This window comes from Elephas maximus, chromosome 7, assembly GCF_024166365.1.
Source record: "Elephas maximus indicus isolate mEleMax1 chromosome 7, mEleMax1 primary haplotype, whole genome shotgun sequence".
In the NCBI taxonomy this organism is placed as follows: Eukaryota; Metazoa; Chordata; class Mammalia; order Proboscidea; family Elephantidae; genus Elephas; species Elephas maximus.
In genome coordinates this window covers 109373601-109398791 of record NC_064825.1, presented here as the reverse complement: position 1 = coordinate 109398791, position 25191 = coordinate 109373601, and the positions used below count along the sequence as shown (strand labels likewise).

Genomic DNA, 25191 nt, shown 5'->3' with positions numbered 1-25191 from the left:
GAATACAAAATGTCCTGGACAATTAAGAAACAACCCCCAGGTATTTTGTTAAGCTTTCAAATGCTTCAGGAACAATCAACAAATTGCTTGGCATGTCCTCAGGGAGAATCTCCAAGGTTGGAAAAAAAATCCATAAATTCTTCTCACTCTGCCATGTTAAGAAACACTTGGGGAGTCAAGCCAGATGATTCATTACAGGTAAAAAGATTGTTTCCATATTTTACCAAGAAGTGAAATGTTTCAGTGACACTTGCAAGGTCCCACCTGTATTCAATGGCAAAGTCATTGCAAAATATTAAGATTTCTGAGTCAGTTTTGTGTGCATTCCACTTTTCAGTAGTGCCTGAGACTAGGATCTCTGTGTATTTTTTTTCGCATTATTATTTTTTTTCAAATATTATATTCACACTTTGTTTCAGAGGCTAAATGCTCATAAGTACCTTTGAAACATTATGATTAAATAATATTTTTCCTTTAAATAAGTAATTATGTGAATATGTGTCTATATCTCTATGTTTATATCAGGGTTTCTCAACTTCTGCCACAGTGACAGTTTGGATCAGAAATTTTCTTATTATGTGTAGTTACCCGGCATATAGCAGAATGTTAATAACATCCCAGGTTTCCATTAGGTACGAGTAGTACCCTTCTCCTAGTTGTGACATCCAAAATGTCCCAGTCATTGTAAAATGTTCTTTGGGGATCAAATTTTACCCACTCGATAACAAGTTAGATTTCTCTTTCTTTCCCTCTTTCCTCCTCTCTCTATATTCATGGAGGAGGGATTTCAAATAACTGTATTGGAGGGTTCAGATTTATGTTTTCATTTATCATATTGCCTTTGTATACTAAAGATCTATCAGATGATGCTACATAAACCCTATTGACTATGCTGATGTCTCTATCCACAATAGGTTTCCTGATAGACCTAGATGGACAAACACAATCTAACAGTGCTGAATGAATTCTTTCTGACGGGAATCACAGACAGCCCAGAGCTGCAGGCACCATTGTTCGGGCTGTTCCTCATTATCTACATGATCTCAGTGGTGGGCAACTTGGGCATCATCATCCTCACGAAGATGGACTCCAGGCTAGAAACTCCCATGTATTTTTTTCTAAGACACCTGGCTATCACTGATCTTGGTTATTCAACTGCCGTGGGACCAAAAATGTTGGCAAATTTTGTTGTGGATGAAAATACCATCTCCTGTTATTTTTGTGCTACACAGCTAGTTTTCGTTATCATGTTCATAATTAGTGAATTTTTTATTCTGTCAGCAATGTCCTACGACCGCTATGTGGCCGTCTGTAACCCTTTGTGCTACACAGTCATCATGTCACAAAGGACGTGTTTGGTGCTTGTTGCAATCCCCTATCTCTACAGCACATTTGTTTCTCTCCTGGTCACCATAAAGATTTTTAATTTATCCTTCTGTGGCCACAATGTCATCAGGCATTTCTACTGTGACGTTCTCCCCTTGTTATCTTTGCTCTGCTCAGACACAGAGGAAATCAAATTGGTCATTCTCATCTTATCTGTTTTTGATCTGATTTCATCCCTCCTAATAGTTCTTGTTTCTTACCTATTCATAATTGTATCCATTATCAAACTGAGCTCAGCTGAGGGCAGGCACAAGGCCTTCTCCACCTGTGGATCCCACCTGACTGTGGTGGTAGTGTTCTATGGGACTTTAATCTTTATGTATCTGCAGCCCAAGTCCAGTCAGTCCTTTGACACTGATAAAGTGGCTTCCATATTTTACACCCTGGTAATCCCCATGTTGAATCCCTTGATCTACAGTTTGAGGAATAAAAATGTAAAATATGCCTTATGTAGGACTTTAGAACAATTATGCAATATATTTTCTCGACATTCACTATAACTTATGATTTATATAAATTACATTTTGTGCTTTAAACTTTTTTCTGTGTGCCTCCAGAGGGGCTAGGAAGCACAAAATCACAGAAAACATATATTTCTGTACTGCCTTCTGCCAGTCATTCTACTAAGGCTGTAAGTAGATTAATAAATGAAACAGTACAAAGCTTTCCCTTCCTTGAGCAGGAGCGATGCATTATAAGCATAATAATTAAGAAATTTTATAGCATACTAGAACGTCTCGAGGGTGTTACTTCTTTTTTTAATAAGAACATCGAATATGTTGAGTGGGACAGTGAAACTAATAGATACAGGAAGATTTCCAAATACCTGGTGTTTTCCTTATCTAGTAGAAAAAATATATATAGAAAGTGTGTGTGTGTGTGTGTGTATGCATGCTCACACACACCTCCTATTTTATTTCTTACACGCTGCCCTGTGTAGCTAATTCTGATTAAAAAAAGGCTCACTGGGGTGGGTTGGTTCGAGTACTCAGTTACGTGAATTTGCCCAAATGACCACTTTCTAAACCTTAAAATCCCCTTCTTTCATCATCAGTGCCTTTACTTTCATATTTGAGCCCTTAGAGTCCATATACTTTATTATTTTTATTATTACTATATTGTAATATTGGTATAAACAAAATAAAACTGTATTTGACAGGATCAGCTGAGTATCTGGTTTTGTCTAAATTAGCCAATTTTGCCTGTATATGTGGGTATATAAGTTAAGACAGATTTATTGAGGTCAGTCACAGAAGTTTCCAGGTTTTTTCATTTTGTCTCTCCCAGACAGATATTGCTTCCTAAATCCATGCTTTTGTCTCATAGATTGTTATCCTTATCTCTCTAGAAAACAATAATTACTCTTGTTTGGAAGTCATTTTCTAATTGTTTCTGTACCCTTGCATAAGAAGTCTATTGTATGATGAGTTATGTTTGTTGCCTTGGTTTTGTTTGGCTGGATTTTCTTCAATTTGAATAATATGAGCATGTGTTTTGATCAGAGTCTATTGTTTGAACTCATCATTTTGATTATCCTGCTTGGAAGAAGCATAAGGAGATAACCCATGGTTCGGACTATGCTGTGTTTCTAGTGGGTGAGTTGTGATATGTAGCATTTTCTATATTTGCCATGATTTCTAGACATAGTTGCTCCATGTTCCCTCCTAATTTTCCATTTCTATTTCCTTATTCTTTTAATATTCAAAACATTTTAATGAGAAAAAAATTAAATTTCAGGTGCGCTAAGCTTGTCTTTAAAAAAGTTTTCAACCTGGGTTTTAGGATAAGACCCTGCAAGGTGGGTTATGATATTTTTTCCATATATGTAGAGACTAGAAAACATGTGAGAAAAATATAATTTATAAAGAGAATATCAAAATGGAAATTTAAAACCTACCGCACCTTATCATTTCAAGTGGCTTGATTTGGAAACTTTTTAAGTATTTAGGGAAAAAAGAATTAGCCAATTCTGCACAAACTCTTTTACAGAACTGACGAGAAGTGTATATTTACATTTCCTCTATGAGGACAGGTTAAACCGATATCAAAGGCAGACAGAGACATTAAAAGAAAAGAAAACAACAGAGCACATATGTGAAAAATATAAAAAAATTGAGTCTGGCAATACGTGAAGACAATAGTACACTTAATTTGGTGTGCCCTAGGAATGCATGGATAGTTTCCCATTAAAAAAATCAATTAACAACATTCATCATAATAACAAATAAAATGGCAAACAATGCCATATAAATAGATGTAGAGAAATGTTTTAAAAGTCTCAATAAATGTGATAAAACTTTGACCAAATTAGTATTAAAATAGAGCTTTCTCAACCTGAAAGCGGACATCCATGAACAGCCCGCAGTTACCACACACATGGTGTGAAAGATTAAATACATTCAGTAAGACCAGGAAAAAAAAAAACAAGTAAATCCACTCTTACCAAATCTATTCCACATTTCAGAGGATGTTCGAGCCACCCCGATCTTTAATAACTTTTCCACCATATCCCCATAATATATACAGACATAGGGCTCAAAACTCAAAAATAATAATATCAATAATAAAGTAAAAAAGAAAAACAGCCCAGAAAAATGATCATAAAAACGAACATTCGTTTATTCATAGGACATATTCTGGTGGCAAATAAACACATTAAAAATGTTCAGTTCATCACTCATCAATGAGCTTCAAGTTAAAACATTGATGACATAACTCTACATCTGTTAGAATATCAGGTGTTTAGTAGTTATGTGAGGGAAATGGAACATTCATAAACTGCTAGTGGAAAATTAAAATCGTGAAAATACTTACAAAAAGAATTTATTTTAAGCATCAAGGTCTTATAAAGCTGAACATAGTTTTACCCTAAAATTTAACCAATTTACTCATAAGTGAAATGACAGCATTTAGCCCCATAAATACGTGTGTACAAATGTCCATAACAAGGTTATCTGTAATACTCAAAAACTAGAATCAATCCAAATGTTCATCTACTTGAGAATGGACGAATAAATTGTGGTATTTCCAACAAGTTAATACCACTCTGTCATAAAAAACTACTGAATTATTGGTACTTGCAAATACATGGATGAAAAATACAAATGGATGCATGGGACTTGGTCAGAATGAAAACAACCCACACTTACACATTTACCCCACAGAAATGAAAACTTATGTTCATACAAAAATCCTTACACAAATGTTAAAAGAAACATTACTTATAATAGGTAAAGCCAGTAACAACCCAAAATATCCTTCTATGGGTGAATGGGTAATTAAACTGTACTAAAAAAAAAATTTTTTTTTTTTTAGTTTAAATCCATATATGAAGTAATACTCAGCAGTAAAAAAAGAACAAATTATTGATGCACTCAACAACGTGAATGGACCTCATTAGAACTGAGTGAAGTGAAAAGTCAATCACCAAAGGTGGCTGTTGTTGTTACCTGCCATTGAGTGATTCCAACTCATGGCCACGTTCTGTAAAACAGAAGAAAACATTGCCTGGCCCTGTCCTAGCCTCACAGTCATCAGTATGTCCGAGTACCTTGGTGTAGCCACTGTGTCAATCCAGCTTATCGAGGGCTTCCCCCATTCTCGTTGGCCCTCTCGTTCCCCAAATATCATGTCCTCCTCCAGAAACTTGTTTACCTGAAGCAGTAAAGTCAGACAATGTTCTGTTGGAGGCAATAAAATATGTACCATTCAAGAATTTTTGTTTTGTTAGATGTCATTCGGTCAGTTGAAAATCATAGCAATGTATAGGACAGAGTAGAAATGTCCCATAGAGTTGCTTAGGCTGTAATCTTCATGGGTGCAGATGGCCAGGTCTTTTCTCCCTGGAGAGGCTAGTGGGTTCAAACAGCCAACATTTCAGATAGCAATGAGTTTTATAAATAAATATATATATATAAGTGGGTTGTTTTTTGGGTACGTAAAACCAAATAAAATCCAAAGCTGTCCAGTTGAATCTGACTCATAATGACCCTATAGGACAAAGTAGAACTGCCCCACAGGGTTTCCAAGAAGCACCTGGTGGATTTGAACTGCTGATCTTTTGGCTAAAAGCCAGACTCTTAACCACTAAGCCACATACATAACATAATATAGGAGAAATTAGCAAAAAAAAAAAAGTCACAAATGGATACATTATAAATATTTACAATGACAAAATGCAGCAAAAATATTTATTGCACAGTAAGTATATATTCATAATGAAACATTATGCAGACTATCACCCTTTACGATCGTATCTTGATATGGTAGAACATTATATCAATCACAGCAGAACATGCATTAAGGTGAGAAAAAAGTTTTCGAATGAGGATTGGATAGAATGAAAAAACATAAAATATAGAAATGTAATGATGGAAAATAAAACAAAGAAGAAAAAACATAAACACGTGTTGGCAATTGACTAGGAAATGAGAAGCAAGTGTAACGTTTCTGTTTATGAGGTCAAAAAGGAAAAAAAAAACCTTGAAAATAGCAGTAACAGCAACAATAACAAAAATAACAGGAAATGAGGAAGTGATACCTCCCACATGCACATTGCATTACTTTTATTTCATTTAAATCTTTTAAATAATGCAGTAAGAAAGTGCTTAAGCACAACTTCATTTTGTCAGCCATTTGAAGAGACCACTGTAGAAATGGGGAATATTGACAGTTCTGTTTTACAGATAGAGAATATTAATGCAGATCCCCATGTGGTAAAAATAAACGTTAACAAAGAGTAAAATGCCAGACCATATGAAATAGATAAACATAGACACACGTACACACTATATGAATAAAAATGTGGTCACTGATGAATGCACAATATCCTGGACAGTTAACCAATCACCTAGAAGTATTTTGTTAAGCTTTCATATGCTTCAGGAACAGTCCCTAAATTGCCTATCATCTCCTCAGGGAGAAGCTCCAAGGGTAAAAAAAAATCCATAAATTCTTCTTACTCTGCCATGTTTGGAAACACTTGGGGGGAGTCAAGACAGAGGCTTCATTACAGGTAAAAATACAGACTTTTTCCATTTTTTCCAATACCTGAAATGTTTCAGTGACACTTGCAGGGTTCCACCTTTATTCAACGGCAAAATCACTGCAAAATATTAGGATTTCTGAGTCAGTTCTGTGTGCAATCTACTTTTCAAGAGTGCCTGAGAGTAGGATCTCTCTCCCCTTTTTTTTTATATCATTATTATTTTTTTCAAACAGTCACTGTCTGTTTCAGTGCCTAAATGCTCATAAACATATTTGAAGCCTCATCATCATATATAAATGGTATTTTTACTTTATATAAGTAACTATATGAATAAAAAAGTAACAGACAAAAAAAAAAAAAAAGTCCTGGAGCCAATTTGACCTCAAAGCTACCCCATGTGCATCAGAGAACTGTGGTCCATAGTTTTTCAACGGCTGTGAACTTTCAGAAGTAGATCTTTCTTTTTTCCAAGGCGCCTCTGACTGGATTCGATCTCCCAACCTTTCACTTTGTAGCTGAGTGTGTAACTGTTTGTGCCACCCAGGTGGCCTAATTATGTGAATAATAGAGCTCATATATGAAAGTAAAGGAAGCATATGCAGTATTAAAAATACTGTAGCAGTATTATGAAGCTACAGTATTCAGTCTCCAATGTTGATGTCCTTTCAAATCCTTAATTATAAGCTGGCTCTAGTCTCTTCGTATATCCCTCTTAAGTGTAATTTAATATACAATTCATATTTTAATAACTGTATAAATGTATATTTTTGCTAACCCCTTAATGAGAAAATAAATTTCCATCTCACAACTCATGCTGAGATGTGAAAAGCAATTTTTAAGAGTTTGCAAAACTTGTAAGTACCCAGTTTTATGATGACTGAATTATATATACCATATTCTTCAATTCCCAGTAGAATCTGGCAGAAATAATATATAATTTTCTCAAGGAAGATAGCTTTATAAAAGGAGAATGAGATACTCAACAAAGATAGTAAACTATGGAAAATAACTTGGTGCTCTCCATGGAACTCCAAAGCTATTGAAAAGAAGTCCTCTTCTCTTCCCTTACCGCACATGAAAAGCAGTACTTAGAAATACAAATTCAGCCTTTCATCATTGCAACTAAACAAGATTTACTTTGCTTTTATTGCATTCATTGATGATACTTGATCTCCTAATTGTAATATCTACTGATACCCAATTCCGAACTTCTTTAAAAAAAAAAAGGGGGGGTGGAGCCAAGATGGTGGACTAGGCAGACGCTACCTCGGATCCCTCTTACAACAAAGACACGGAAAAACAAGTGAATCGATCACATACATAACAATCTACGAACCCTGAACAACAAACACAGATTTAGAGACGGAGAACGAACTAATACAGGGAAGCAGCGATTGTTTCCAGAGCCTGGAGCCAGCGTACCAGTCAGGTACGGCACAAGCACAGAGAGCTGCTCCACCCCCCTGAACTAACCCCAGGAGGGGGACCAGCCGGTTCGCAGGCGGCGTGGGACGTAGCCGGTAGAAGAAGTCCCCGGGAGGCAGTGACAGGTCTTGGAACGGGAAGAGCTGCGTCCCAGCCAGGGAACCATCCCGCCAGGATTTGGACTGGACGCAGGAACGGCATAAACAAGGAGAGCTGCTCCACCCCCTGAACTAACCCTGGGAGGGGGCCCACTAGGGTCGCGCGGGCGGCGTGGGATGCAGCCGGTAGGAGAAGTCCCCGGGAGGCAGCGACTGGTATTGGAGCAGGGAGAACAGCGTCCCAGCCGGGACTCTTGGTCATGGCAGAAGCACGGGGAGCTGCTCCACCCACCTGAACTAACCCCTGGAGGCGGCCCAACTGGTTTTCAGAGGCGGCACGGCCACGCGGCTGGAGGGACAAGAAGTCCCCGGGAGGCAGCGACTGATTTTGGAGTCGAGAGTGCACCGTCCCAGTGGGGGAGCCTTGACGCTGGGCGTGGGGCTGGAAGCAGAGGATCTGACCATGACTCCAGCGGGCCAGACCCCCTGGGGGCAATCTCCACACAGCCAGCACACACAGGCAATGCGCCCTGTGGGAATCTCAGATATAATAGTCATTCGAAGCAAGACAAGCAACTCTGGCTATATTCTGAGGTGCTACCTTCCTATCTCTCTGTTCCCTCCCCCACCCTCCCCAGGCGGCTTCATTAACATCCGAAAAGCCTGAGCCAGAGGGAGAACTGTGATAGGGATCTGACTGCATTTTTTTTTTAGCCGATTTTCTGGAAAAACTAGTTTCCCAGAGATGGCTCGGAGACAGCAATCCATATCAAACCACTTAAAGAAGCAGACCATGACAGCTTCTACAACCCCCCAAACAGAAGAATCAAAATCTTTCCCAAATGAAGATACAATCCTGGAATTATCAGATACAGAATATAAAAAACTAATTTACAGAATGCTTAAAGATATCACAAATGAAATTAGGATAACTGCAGAAAAAGCCAAGGAACACACCGATAAAACTGTTGAAGAACTCAAAAAGATTATTCAAGAACATACCGGAAAAATTAATAAGTTGCAAGAATCCATAGAGAGACAACATGTAGAAATCCAAAAGATGAACAATAGAATTACAGAATTAGACAACGCAATAGGAAGTCAGAGGAGCAGACTCGAGCAATTAGAATGCAGACTGGGACATCTGGAGGACCAGGGAATCAACACCAAGATAGCTGAAAAAAAATCAGATAAAAGAATTAAAAAAAATGAAGAAACCCTAAGAATCATGTGGGACTCAATCAAGAAGGATAACGTGCGAGTGATTGGAGTCCCAGAACAGGGAGGGAGGACAGAAAACACAGAGAAAATAGTTGAAGATCTCCTGACAGAAAACTTCCCTGACATCATGAAAGACAAAAGGATATCTATCCAAGATGCTCATCGAACCCCATTTAAGATTGATCCAAAAAGAAAAACACCAAGACATATTGTCATCAAACTCACCAAAACCAAAGATAAACAGAAAATTTTAAAAGCAGCCAGGGAGAAAAGAAAGGTTTCCTTCAAGGGAGAATCAATAAGTTCAGACTACTCAGCAGAAACCATGCAGGCAAGAAGGGAATGGGACGACATATACAGAACACTGAGGGAGAAAAACTGCCAGCCAAGGATCATATATCCAGCAAAACTCTCTCTGAAATATGAAGGCGAAATTAAGATATTTACAGACAAACACAAGTTTAGAGAATATGCAAAAACCAAACCAAAGCTACAAGAAATACTAAAGGATATTGTTTGGTCAGAGAACCAATAATATCAGATATCAGCACAACACAAGATCACAAAACAGAACGTCCTGATATCAACTCAAATACGGAAATCACAAAAACAAACAAATTAAGATTAATTAAAAAAAAACTACACATAACAGGGAATCATGGAAGTTAATAGGTAAAAGATCACAATAATCGAAAAGAGGGACTAAATACAGGAGGCATTGAACTGCCATATGGAGAGTGATACAAGGCGATATAGAACAATACAAGTTAGGTTTTTACTTAGAAAAATAGGGGTAAATAATAAGGTAACCACAAAAAGATATAACAACTCTATAACTCAAGATAAAAGCCAAGAAAAACGTAACGACTCAACTAACATAAAGTCAAACACTATGAAAATGAGGATCTCACAATTTACTAAGAAAAACATCTCAGCACAAAAAAGTATGTGGAAAAAAGAAATTGTCCACAACAAACATAAAAAGGCATCAAAATGACAGCACTAAAAACTTATTTATCTATAATTACCCTGAATGTAAATGGACTAAATGCACCAATGAAGAGACAGAGAGTCACAGACTGGATAAAGAAACACGGTCCATCTATATGCTGCCTACAAGAGACACACCTTAGACTGAGAGACACAAACTAAAACTCAAAGGATGGAAAAAAGTATATCAAGCAAACAATAAGCAAAAAAGAAGAGGAGTAGCAATATTAATTTCTGACAAAATACACTTTAGACTTAAATCCACCACAAAGGATAAAGAAGGACACTATATGATGATAAAAGGGACAATTAATCAGGAAGACATAACCATATTAAATATTTATGCACCCAATGACAGGGCTGCAAGATACATAAATCAAATTTTAACAGAATTGAAAAGTGAGATAGATACCTCCACAATTATAGTAGGAGACTTCAACACACCACTTTCGGAGAAGGACAGGACATCCAGTAAGAAGCTCAACAGAGACACGGAAGATCGAATTACAACAATCAACCAACTTGACCTCATTGACTTATACAGAACTCTCCACCCAACTGCTGCAAAATATACTTTTTTTTCTAGCGCACATGGAACATTCTCTAGAATAGACCACATATTAGGTCATAAAACAAACCTTTGCAGAGTCCAAAACATCGAAATATTACAAAGCATCTTCTCTGACCACAAGGCAATAAAACTAGAGATCAATAACAGAAAAACTAGGGAAAAGAAATCAAATACTTGGAAACTGAACAATACCCTCCTGAAAAAAGACTGGGTTATAGAAGACATCAAGGAGGGAATAAGGAAATTCATAGAAAGCAACGAGAATGAAAATACTTCCTATCAAAACCTCTGGGACACAGCAAAAGCAGTGCTCAGAGGCCAATTTATATCGATAAATGCACACATACAAAAGGAAGAAAGAGCCAAAATCAGAGAACTGTCCCTACAACTTGAACAAATAGAAACTGAGCAACAAAACCATCCATCAGGCTCCAGAAGAAAACAAATAATACAAATTAGAGCTGAACTAAATGAATTAGAGAACAGAAAAACAATTGAAAGAATTAACAAAGCTAAAAGCTGGTTCTTTGAAAAAATTAACAAAATTGATAAACCATTGGCTAGACTGACTAAAGAAATACAGGAAAGGAAACAAATAACCCGAATAAGAAACGAGAAGGACCACATCACAACAGAACCAAATGAAATTAAAAGAATCATTTCACATTATTATCAAAAATTGTACTCTAACAAATCTGCAAACCTAGAAGAAATGGATGAATTCCTGGAAAAACACTACCTACCTAAACTAACACATTCAGAAGTAGAACAACTAAATAGACCCATAACAAAAAAAGAGATTGAAACGGTAATCAAAAAACTCCCAACAAAAAAAAGCCCTGGCCCGGACGGCTTCACTGCAGAGTTCTACCAAACTTTCAGAGAAGACTTAACACCAATACTTCTGAAGGTATTCCAAAGCATAGAAAATGACGGAATACTAACCAACTCATTCTATGAAGCCACCGTCTCCCTGATACCAAAACCAGGTAAAGACATTACAAAAAAAGAAAATTTTAGACCTATATCCCTCATGAACATAGATGCAAAAATCCTCAACAAAATTCTAGCCAATAGAATCCAACAACACATCAAAAAAATAATTCACCATGATCAAGTGGGATTTATACCAGGTATGCAAGGCTGGTTTAATATCAGAAAAACCATTAATGTAATCCACCACATAAATAAAACAAAAGATAAAAACCACATGATCTTATCAATTGATGCAGAAAAGGCATTTGACAAAGTCCAACACCCATTTATGATAAAAACTCTTACCAAAATAGGAATTGAAGGAAAATTCCTCAACATAATAAAGGGCTTCTATGCAAAGTCAACAGCCAATATCACTCTAAATGGAGAGAACCTGAAAGCATTTCCCTTGAGAACGGGAACCAGACAAGGATGCCCTTTATCACCGCTCTTATTCAACAGCGTGCTGGAAGTCCTAGCCAGGGCAATTAGGCTAGACAAAGAAATAAAGGGTATCCGAATTGGCAAGGAAGAAGTAAAGTTATCACTATTTGCAGATGACATGATTATATAAACAGATAACCCTAAGGAATCCTGCAGAAAACTACTGAAACTAATAGAAGAGTTTGGCAGAGTCTCAGGTTATAAAATAAACACACAAAAATCACTTGGATTCCTCTACATCAACAAAAAGAACACCGAAGAGGAAATCACCAAATCAATACCATTCACAGTAGCCCCCAAGAAGATAAGATACTTAGGAATAAATCTTACCAAGGATGTAAAAGACCTATACAAAGAAAACTACAAAGCTCTACTACAAGAAATTCAAAAGGACATACTTAAGTGGAAAAACATACCCTGCTCATGGATAGGAAGACTTAACATAGTAAAAATGTCTATTCTACCAAAAGCTATCTATACATTTAACGCACTTCCGATCCAAATTCCAATGTCATATTTTAAGGGGATAGAGAAACAAATCACCAGTTTCATATGGAAGGGAAAGAAGCCCCGGATAAGCAAAGCATTACTGAAAAAGAAGAAGAAAGTGGGAAGACTCACTTTACCTGACTTCAGAACCTATTATACAGCCACAGTAGTCAAAACAGCCTGGTACTGGTACAACAACAGGCACATAGACCAATGGAACAGAATTGAGAACCCCGACATAGATCCATCCACGTATGAGCAGCTGATATTTGACAAAGGACCAGTGTCAATTAATTGGGGAAAAGATAGCCTTTTTAACAAACGGTGCTGGCATAACTGGATATCCATTTGCAAAAAAATGAAACAGGACCCATACCTCACACCATGCACAAAAACTAACTCCAAGTGCATCAAAGACCTAAAGATAAAGACTAAAACGATAAAGATCATGGAAGAAAAAATTGGGACAACCCTAGGAGCCCTAATACAAGGTGTAAACAGAATACAAAATATTACTGAAAATGATGAAGAGAAACCCGATAACTGGGAGCTCCTAAAAATCAAACACCTATGATCATCTAAAGACTTCTCCAAAAGAGTAAAAAGACCACCTACAGATTGGGAAAGAATTTTCAGCTATGACATCTCCGACCAGCGCCTGATCTCTAAAATCTACATGATTCTGTCAAAACTCAACCACAAAAAGACAAACAACGCAGTCAAGAAGTGGGCAAAGCATATGAACACACATTTCACTAAAGAAGATATTCAGGCAGCCAACAGATACATGAGAAAATGCTCTCGATCATTAGCCATTAGAGAAATGCAAATTAAAACTCCGATGAGATTTCATCTCACACCAGTAAGACTGGCATTAATCCAAAAAACACAAAATAATAAATGTTGGAGAGGCTGCAGAGAGATTGGAACTCTCATACACTGCTGGTGGGAATGTAAAATGGTACAACCACTTTGGAAATCTATCTGGCGTTATCTTAAACAGTTAGAAATAGAACTACCATACAACCCAGAAATCCCACACCTTGGAATATACCCTAGAGAAACAAGAGCCTTCACACAAACAGATATATGCACACCCATGTTTATTGCAGCTCTGTTTACAATAACAAAAAGTTGGAAGCAACCAAGGTGTCCATCAATGGATGAATGGGTAAATAAATTGTGGTATATTCACAAAATGGAATACTACACATCGATAAAGAACAGTGACGAATCTCTGAAACATTTCATAACATGGAGGAACCTGGAAGGCATTATGCTGAGCGAAATGAGTCAGAGGCAAAAGGACAAATATTGTATAAGACCACTATTATAAAATCTTGAGAAATAGTAAACCTGAGAAGAACACATACTTTTGTGGTTACGAGGGGGGGGGGGGAGGGTGGGAGAGGGTTTTTTTGTTGATTAATCAGTAGATAAGAACTGCTTTAGGTGAAGGGAAAGACAACACTCAATACATGGAAGGTCAGCTCAATTGGACTGGACCAAAAGCAGTTTCCGGGATAAAATGAATGCTTCAAAGGTCAGCGGAGCAGGGGCAGGGGTCTGGGGAACATGGTTTGAGGGGACTTCTAAGTCAATTGGCAAAATAATTCTATTATGAAATCATTCTGCATCCCACTTTGAAATGTGGCGTCTGGGGTCTTAAATGCTAACAAGCGGCCATCTAAGATGCAGCAATTGGTCTCAACCCACCTGGAGCAAAGGAAAATGAAGAACACCAAGGCCACAGGACAACTAAGAGCCCAAGAGACAGAAAGGGCCACATGAACCAGAGACCTACATCATCCTGAGAGCCGAAGAACTAGTTGGTGCCCGGCCACAATCGATGACTGCCCTGACAGGAAGCACAGCAGAGGACCCCTGAGGGAGCAGGAGATCAGTGGGATGCAGATCCCAAATTCTCATAAAAAGACCAAACTTAACGGTCTGACTGAGACTAGAGGAATCCCGGCAGCCATGCTCCCCAGACCTTCTGTTGGCACAGGACAGGAACCATCCCCGAAGACAACTCATCAGACATGAAAGGGACTGGTCAGCGGGTGGGAGAGAGACGCTGATGAAGAGTGAGCTAATTATATCAGGTGGACACTTGAGAGTGTGTTGGCAACTCTTGTCTGGAGGGGGGATGGGAGGATAGAGAGAGAGGGAAGCCGGCAAAATTGTCAAGAAAGGAGAGACTGAAAGGGCTGACTCATTAGGGGGAGAGCAAGTGGGAGTAGGGAGTGAGATGTATGTAAACTTATATGTGACAGACTGATTGGATTTGTAAACGTTCACTTGAAGCTTAATAAAAGTTATAAAAAAAAAAAGTTCTTGTGTTTTAGGTGAAAGTTTACATAGCAAATTAATTTTCCAATAAAAACTTCATACACAAAATGTGTCAGCACTCTCCTTGTTTCCTTCCTGGCTTCTCTGTGTCCATTAGTCAGGTTTCCCTCTCCCTCCCTGCCTTCTTGCCCTTTGGGTCTCCTATAGTTGGTAGTTGTAAGGGGCACATTCTTCACAAATTTTATTGTTTAATTTAATAGCCCCGTCTGTTATTTGTGCTCAAAGGTGGCCACGGGCGGTGTCTATAGTTTCACATTAGAAAATTGTCTTAGGACAATTGTAGCAGGGGTTTCTCCAGGCTCTTTCAAACCAGTAAATCTGGTCTCTTTTTTTTTTTTTTTTTGAATTTTGTGGTACACTTTTTCCCCATTCTGCCCCAGACCTTGTATTGTGATCCTCCTCAGAGTGGTCTGAAGTCATAGCCAGACACCATCTAGTTCTTCTGGTCTCAGGTTAGAGGAAGCTGTGGTTCATGTGGGCCATATGTCCTTTGGAATAATTGCCTCCTTAAGTCTTTTTTTTTTGTTTTTTCATTCTCCTTTGTTCTAGGTGGAAAGAGGCCAATAGTTTCTTTTCTGACATAAGCAATGTGTGTGTTTAGCGTCACAACCATCTAAGTAATATTTTATATGAGATAGTGTATTTCTCCTGTTACCATTTTATTATTTAATATGATATAATTGTATTTTTCTATTGCTTGATTATTTCTAACTCAGAGGCTGCCAGTCCTGCTATTTTCATTGTAAGTAATATCATTTCAAACCATTAATTCTTTTACCTTAAACTGCCATCCTCATCCTTCTCAGGCATTTTTTTTAAAACTCTGTCATATATTAGGGATATGTATTATTCATTTTAATTTAAATATGTTTGTATGAATTATGTACTATATAATAGTTTAAGCCAGATTATTTCTTTATCCAAATGGAATTTTTTAATGAAATTTCATTATATAAAATCAATGACATGGACCTCCCTTTCTCCCAATTTGTTCAAGTTTCCTCTCACTATCTTAGATACTTTGATGACAAAATATATCGGATTTGTTACAAACAACTTAGTGTATGTTAGTTATGAAGAAACTTCTCCCAGGGCAGGATGTATTTTAAGTAAATTTATATTCAAACGCACGGCTGTTAAGGTGATTCTGACTCAAAAGTGACCCCAAAGGTTTTCCAAGGCTGTAAATAACTATGGAAGCAGACTGCCACATCTTTCTCCCAGGGAGCCACTGGTGGTTTCGAACTGCAGAGCTTTAGGTAAGCAGTCCATCAGCTTATATTAAAATGTATTAAGTAAAGTAGAAGATGTATAATTCAGGAGCTTGGCACACTGATGGTCCAATTTTAGTCACGGAGTTGAAGATGGGGGAGAGAATAGCTGGGGTCAGTTACATGGATAACACGCTACTCAACCTACTCATCATCATAACCCTGACGTAGAAGCTAGGTCAACTAGAACAATTTGTGTATACATATGTAAAGAAAAGTCCTTTCACGTAAAATATTGTCATCATTTTAAAAACAACAACACTATATCCTTGATTTTTGAGACTTATATCGCGATACCTTAAATGCATTGAAACATTTAATCCTCATTTACTTTTCCAACAATCCTCAAGGAAAGTGTTCATTTTGCAGATGTGAATAAAGAAATTAAGGTATCTTATTCTATAACCCACAAATGGAGATATAAGCCTTCCACCTGGAATATTTCCCCGTATAAAGACAGGTGATGCCCACCATGATCGATTAGATTTTCCTTGTTAATCTTGTGTTCAATACCTGCCAAGTGTATTGTTTCAGTCTTTACCACCTGTGGCACAAGGACTTTTATAGGACTCTGTTTTGAAGTAAGGCATATTAAATGTTTCCATGTATTTTGAGAATTTGCAGTTTAAATTTTTTATAATGAAATTGGCATTTGTAGTACAAGTTCACAAATGTCATCCTATAAATGAAAAAAAGGGAAAGTTTAGTTATCACCCATATCCCTACCACTTAAAATTTTTAACTTTTTTTATTTTTGCTTCATATATTTATTTGCATTCAAAAAAAAAAAAAAACTGTTGCCATCAAGTTGATTCTGACACATAGAGACACTAGAGGACAGAAGAGAACTGCCCCATAGGTTTTTCAAGGAGAGGCTGGTAGATTTAAAGAGCCGATTTTTGGCTTATCAGCCAAGCTCTTATCCACTGCTCCACCAGGAATCCCAGCTATGTACATGTATATGTATGTGTATTTTTATATGTATATGTATATGTGCGTGTATATGTACGTGTGTATATATTGTGTATATGTACATGCATATGTGCATGTATATATACACATATATGTACATCTATATGTGCACATACACATACACGTACATCTTTATCTGTGTCTGTGTCTGTCTCTATCTCTATGTTTACTACAGGGTTTCTCAACTTCTGCCATAGTGACATTTTGGACTGGAAATTTTCTTATTGTGTGGCGTTACCCTGTATATAGTAGAACGTTTAGTAATACCCCAGGCTTCCATTAGTTACGAGTAGTACACTTCTCCTAGTTGTGACATCCAAAATGTGCCAGACATTGACAAATGTTCTTTGGGGAGCAAATTTTACCAAACTGATAACAAGTTAGATATTTCTTTCTTTCCCTCTTTCCTTCTCTCTCTCTCTCTATCTTCATGTATCTATGCTTTATTTGTGAGGCGTAGGTTTAATTTCAAATAACTATATTGGAAAGTTTGGATTTATCTTAATCATTCAGCATATTGCCTTACTATACTAAAAATCTACCAGATGGTGCTACATAAAACCTATTGACTACGCTGCTGTCTCTATCCAGAATAGGTTTCCTGACAGACCAAGATGCACAAACACAATCTAACAGTGCTGAATGAGTTCATTCTGATGGGAATCACAGACCGCCCTGAGCTGCAGGCGCCATTGTTCGGGCTGTTCCTCATCATCTACCTGATCTCAGTGGTGGGCAACTTGGGCATCATCATCCTCACCAAGATGGACTCCAAGCTACAGACACCCATGTACTTTTTTCTCAGTCACCTGGCTATCACTGATCTTGGTTATTCAACAGCTGTGGGACCCAAAATGCTAGTCAGTTTTGTTGTAGATGAAAATAAAATCTCCTATTATTTTTGTGCTACACAGCTAGCTTTCATTATTTTGTTTGTAAATGGTGAACTTTTCATTCTGTCTGCAATGTCCTATGACCATTATGTAGCTATCTGTAACCCTCTGCTCTACTCAGTCATCATGTCACAAAGGGTATGCCGTGTGCTGGTGGCAATCCTCTATCTTTATTGTGCATTTGTTTCTCTTATTATCACCATAAAGATTTTTAATTTATCCATCTGTGGCCACAATGTCATCAGTAATTTCTACTGTGACACTAATCCCTTGTTATCTTTGCTCTGCTCAGACATACATGAAATTCAATTGATCATTCTCATCTTAGCATCTATTGATTTGATTACATCCATTTTAATAGTTCTTGTTTCTTACCTGCTCGTTTTTGTAGCCATTCTCAGGATGTGCTCAAGTGTGAGCAGGCACAAGGCCTTCTCCACCTGTGGATCCCACCTGACGGTAGTGATAGTGTTCTATGGGACTTTAGTCTTTACGTACATGCAGCCCAACTCCAGTCATTCTTTTGATGCTGATGAAGTGGCTTCCATATTTTACAGCCTGGTTATCCCCATGTTAAATCCCTTGATTTATAGCTTGAGGAACAAAGATGTAAAATATGCCCTACATAGAACATGGAAAAAATATGCAACGTCTTTTCTATAGTTTGATTTGTTATATGGTTCCTATGAAATATATGATGGGTTTCAAACCTTGTCTGTGTGCCGCCGTAGGGTTTAGCAAGCACAAATATATTCCACATATATTTATAAATATCTTATGTGTCAGTCACTCTTCTAAATGCATTGATGAACAAAACAGTATAAACCTTTGCCTTCCTTGAAGTTAAGAGATGGGTTACAAATATAATAATTAGGTGAATTTTATCATAGAGAAAAATGTGTTGGGGCCCTGGTGGTAGAGTGATTAAAGTGTTGGCTGCTGAATGAAAGGTCAATTCAAACCCACCAGTCAATCCATGAGAGAAATAATTAGCTTTTACAAAGATTTACAGCCTTGGAAACCCTATGGGGCAGTACTACTCTGTCCTAAATGGTCACTATGAGTCGGAATCTCCTGAAAAACAGTTCTTTGGGGTTTTTTGAGAATATGCTAAAAAACAAAATCCTTTGCCATTGAGTTGATTCTGATTGATAGCAATTCTACAGGACAGAGTAGAACTGCTTCACAGATTTTCCAAGGAGAGGCTGGTGGAATTGAACTGCTGACCTTTTGGTTAGCAGCCAAGCTCTGGCCTAGTGCACTACCATGGCTTCAGGAGAATGTGTTGGGAACCACGAAATCAGCAGAGTGGATAAGCTGAGTGGTAGTGGGAAAAGGTGCTAGGTACAAAAGTGCAGATAATGATTCTGGTGTTTATTTCAACTATTAGAATAAACTTTGCAGTGTCAGTGCTTGTGTTTGTGTATGTGTGTGTTTGTGTAAGCCCTCGCCTTCTGTTTTGGCCTTCATGGTTTCTGAGGGGAGGGGTATTATATTTGGCCAGGTTGCAATGAGTCCCAGGGTAGTGTAATGATTTTAATTACTCACTACAGACCAATATCCCTCAAGAACATAGTTGCAAAACTCTTCAACTAAATTCTAGCCAATAGAATTCAACAACATATCAAAAAATTATTCACCATGACAAAGTGGGATTCATATTAGGTATGCAGAAATGGTTCAACCTTAGAAAAACAATCAATGTAATCCAACACATAAAGAACACAGACAGTAAGAACCAAATGACCTTATCAATTGATGCAGAAATTACATTTGAATAAGTCCTACACCCATTCATGATAAAAGCTCTTAGCAAAATAGGAACAGAAAGGAAATTCTTCAAAATAATAAAGGACATTTATGCAAAAAAAAAAAAAAAAATTTTATATGCAAAGCCAACAACCAACATCATCCTAAATGGAGAGAGTCTGAAACCATTCCCTCTGAGAACAGGAACCAGACAAGGATGCATTCTATCACCATGCTTATTCAACATTGTGCTGGAGGTCCTAGCCAGAGCAATTAGGAAAGAAAAAGAAATAGAGGCCATCCAAACTGGTAAGGATGAATTAAAAGTAACTCGATTTGTAGATGATATGATTTTATACACAGAAAAAAAAACCAAGAATCCACTCTAAATGGAGAGAACCTGAAAGCATTTCCCTTGAGAACGGGAACCAGACAAGGATGCCCTTTATCACCGCTCTTATTCAACAGCGTGCTGGAAGTCCTAGCCAGGGCAATTAGGCTAGACAAAGAAATAAAGGGCATCTGGATTGGCAAGGAGGAAGTAAAATGATCTCTATTTGCAGATGACATGATCTTATACACAGAAACCCCTAAGGAATCCTCCAGAAAACTACTGAAACTAATAGAAGAGTTTGGCAGAGTCTCAGGTTATAAGATAAACATATAAAAATCTCTTGGATTCCTCTACATAAATAAAAAGAACATCGAAGAGGAAATCACCAAATCAATACCATTCACAGTAGCCCCCAAGAAGATAAAATACTTAGGAATAAATCTTAACAAGGATGTAAAAGACCTATACAAAGAAAACTGCAAAGATCTACTACAAGAAATTAAAAAGGACATACTCAAGTGGAAAAACATACCTTGCTCATGGATAGGAAGACTTAACATAGTAAAAGTATCTATTCTACCAAAAGCCATCTATACATTTAACGCACTTCCGATCCAAATTCCAATGTCATTTTTTAAGGTGATAGAGAAACAAAATACTAACTTCATACGGAAGGGAAAGAAGCCTCGGGTAAGCAAAGCATTACTGAAAAAGAAGAAGAAAGTGGGAGGCCTCACTCTACCTGATTTCAGAACCTCTTATACAGCTACAGTAGTCAAAACAGCCTGGTACTGGTACAGCAACAGGCACATAGACCAATGGAACAGAATTGAGAACCCAGATATAAATCCATCCATGTATGAGCAGCTGATATTTGACAAAGGACCAGTGTCAGTTAATTGGGGAAAAGGTAGTCTTTTTAACAAATGGTGCTGGAGTAACTGGATATTCATTTGCAAAAGAATGAAACAGGACCCATACCTCACACCATGCACAAAAACTAACTCCAAGTGCATCAAAGACCTAAACATAAAGACTAAAACGATAAAGATCATGGAAGAAAAAATAGGGACAACCCTAGGAGCCCTAATACAAGGCATAAACAGAATACAAAACATTACCAAAAATGATGAAGAGAAACCAGATAACTGGGAGCTCCTAAAAATCAAACACCTATGCTCATCTAAAGACTTCACCGAAAGAGTAAAAAGACCACCTACAGACTGGGAAAGAATTTTCAGCTATGACATCCCCCACCAGCACCTGATCTATAAAATCTATATGATTCTGGCAAAACTCAACCACAAAAAGACAAACAACCCAGTCAAGAAGTGGGCAAAGGATATGAACACACACTTCACTAAAGAAGATATTCAGGCAGCTAACAGATACATGAGAAAATGCTCTCGATCATTAGCCATTAGAGAAATGCAAATTAAAACTAAGATCAGATTCCATCTCACTCCAACAAGGCTGGCATTAATCCAAAAAACACAAAATAATAAATGTTGGAGAGGCTGCGGAGAGATTGGAACTCATACACTGCTGGTGGGAATGTAAAATGGTACAACCACTTTGGAAATCTATCTGGTGTTATCTTAAACAGTTAGAAATAGAGCTACCATACAACCCAGAATTCCCACACCTCGGAATATACCCTAGAGAAACAAGAGCCTTCACACAGATATATGCACACCCATGTTTATTGCAGCACTGTTTACAATAGCAAAAAGTTGGAAGCAACCAAGGTGTCCATCAACAGATGAATGGGTAAATAAATTGTGGTATATTCACACAGTGGAATACTACGCATCGATAAAGAACAGTGACAAATCTGTGAAACATTTCATAACATGGAGGAACCTGGAAGGCTTTATGCTGAGTGAAATCAGTCAGAGGCAAAAGGACAAATATTGTATAAGACCACTATTATAAGATCTTGAGAAATAGTATAAACTGAGAAGAACACATACTTTTGTGGTTACGAGGGGGGGAGGGAGGAAGGGAGGGAGAGGGTTTTTTACTGATGAATTAGTAGATAAGAACTGCTTTAGGTGAAGGGAAGGACAACACTCAATACATGGAAGGTCAGCTCAATTGGACTGGACCAAAAGCAAAGAAGTTTCCGGGATAAAATGAATGCTTCAAAGCTCAGCGGAGCAAGGGCAGGGGTTTGGGAACCATGGTTTAAGGGGACTTCTAAGTCCATTGGCAAAATAATTCTATTATGAAATCATTCTGCATCCCACTTTGAAATGTGGCATCTGGGGTCTTAAATGCTAACAAGCGGCCATCTAAGATGCATCAATTGGTCTCAACCCACCTGGAACAAAGGAGAATGAAGAACACCAAGGTCACACGACAACTAAGAGCCCAAGAGACAGAAAGGGCCACATGAACCAGAGACCTACATCATCCTGAGACCAGAAGAACTAGTTGGTGCCCGGCCACAATCGATGACTGCCCTGACAGGGAGCACAGCAGAGGACCCCTGAGGGAGCAGGAGATCAGTGGGATGCAGACCCCAAATTCTCATAAAAAGACCATATTTAATGGTCTGACTGAAACTAGAGGAATCCCGGTGGTCATGGTCCCCAAACCTTCTGTTGGCACAGGACAGGAACCATCCCCGAAGACAACTCATCAGACATGAAAGGGACTGAACAGTGGGTAGGAGAGAGATGCTGATGAAGAGTGAGCTAATTATATCAGGTGGACACTTGAGACTGTGTTGGCATCTCTTGTCTGGAAGGGGGATGGGAGGATAGAGAGAGTTGGAAGCTGGCAAAATTGTCACGAAAGGAGAGACTAGAAGGGCTGACTCATTAGGGGGAGAGCAAGTGGGAGTATGGAGTAAGATGTATATAAACTTATATGTGACAGACTAACTTGATTTGTAAACATTCACTTGAAGCTCAATAAAAGTTAATAAAAAAAAAAAAATACTTGCAAGCGGCCATCTAAAAGTCATCAATTCGTCCCAATCCACCTGGAGCAAAGGAGAATGAAGACACCAATGACACAAGGAAAGTATTAGCACAGGAGATAAAATGGGCCACATAAACCACAGACTCCATGAGCCTGAGACCAGAGGAATTAGATGGTGCCCACCTACCACCAATGACTGCCCAGACATGGAACACAGCAGAGAGTTCCTGATGGAGCAGAAGAAAAATGAGGTGTAGAACTCAAATTCATGAAAAAAGACTAGACTTAATGGTCTGACCGAGAGTAGAGGAGCCCCAGAAGACATGGCCCCCAGACTCTCTGTTAACCCAGAACTAAAACTATTCCTGAAGTCAACTCTTCAAACAAAGATTAGACTGGGCTATAAACATAAAACAATACTTGTGAAAAATGTGTTTCTTAGTTCATGTAGATACTTGAGATTAAATGGGCAACTCCTGTTGAAGGCGAGATGAGAAGGCAGAAAGGGATAAGAGCTGGTGGAATGGACACAGGAAATCCAGGGTGGAAAAAGGGAGTGTACATTCACATTATATTTATAGCAACTAGGGTCACATAGCAATAAGTGTAAAATTTTGTATGAGAAAATAACTTTAGCATAATCTTTCACCTATAGCTCAATAATAAAAAAGTGAAAATATAGAAAAAACAAAGAAACGGTATATCAGAGTATGAAATTTACTAATTTTATTCCGTATGACAACGTTATGGAAATGGGGGACTATTGAGTGGTCTGTCCTAAAGGTAAAGAATTTTAATCCAGACTCCTGGGTGGGACAAACTGAAAGCTAACTGAGACTAAATGAATGAATGAATCTAAAAGAAACAATCACTGGTGAATACAAATTGTTTAGAAAATTGACAGACGCACTAGATATGTTCTTAAGTCTTCAAGTGTTTCAGACATAATTAACACATAGCTTGGTATCTCCTCAGGGAGAGCCGTAAACGCTGAGAGAAAGCTGTAAGTTGCTCCCACTATGCCATGCTAAGAAACGCATGAGATGTGAAACAGATTCAATGCAGGTAAAAGGTAAAAATTTATATGCAATACCATGTTTCACCAATTTCAAGAGTGTTTTAATGGTTTTTTCAAGGCCCCTTTTTTTATTCAATTCTGTCTGCTTTCCATCATTATTCCTAATATGTTCTATATGAGATAAATGTGGATTTCATGTATTCACTTTTTTCATTAATGCTATGAAATTTAATTTCTGCATTCATTTGCTAATAGTTGACTCAGAGACTGCTCCACTCATAGTGTTCAGGAATAGGTATATGCCAGATAGACAGTAGATAGATGATAGCTAGATAGATAGATGATAGATAGATAGATAGATAGCAGTTATACACATGGACCTCACCAGATGGAACACACAGGAACCAAATCTACTATGTCTGTGGAAAGAGATGATGGAAAAGCTCAATATCACCAGCCAAGACAAGGCCAAAGTATGACCTTGAGTAGACCCCACCTGAATTTGGAGACCATTGCAAGAATATATTTGACGCCTTGAACACTTATAACCAAAGGCCAGATTACTTGTGGAATGACACCAAGGGCATCACACAATAAAAAAAAAAAAAAAAGGCCATGAAAAAAGACAGGAGAGAAAGAAAAGACATAAAGTATGTCAGATGAGACTCTGAAATTTGCTCTTGAACGTCCAGTAGCTGAAGCAAAAGGAAGAAATGATGAAGAAAACGCTGAAAAGAAGACTTCTTAGGGCAGCTCAAGAAGACAAAGTATTTTGATGAGATGCGCAAAAACCTGAGCTAGAAATCCAAAAGGAAAGAACATGCTCAGCCTTTCTCAGGCTGAAAGAACTGAAGAAAAAATACAATCCTTGAGTTGCAATTCTGAAGGATTCTACGGGAAATATATGAAACGACCAGGAATCACCAAAAGAAAATGAAAGGAGCACACAGAGTTAGGACACCAAAATAATTGGTTGTTTTTCAGCCATTTCAGAAGGTAACCTATGATCAGGAACTGATGGTACTGAAGGAAGGAGTCCAAGCTGCACTGAAGGCACTGGCTAAAACAAGGCTCTGGGAATTAATGAA

The 25191-nt window shown here is 37.9% G+C and overlaps 1 protein-coding gene across 1 annotated transcript; it reads left to right on the top strand.

The window, feature by feature from the left end:
• The first annotated feature begins 932 nt into the window (after nt 1-932).
• On the top strand, nt 933-1886 carry LOC126080310 (olfactory receptor 8K3-like). Its single transcript, XM_049891562.1, has one exon. It carries the CDS (start codon nt 933-935, stop codon nt 1884-1886), a length of 954 nt encoding a protein of 317 aa, XP_049747519.1.
• Nucleotides 1887-25191: the final 23305 nt, after the last annotated feature.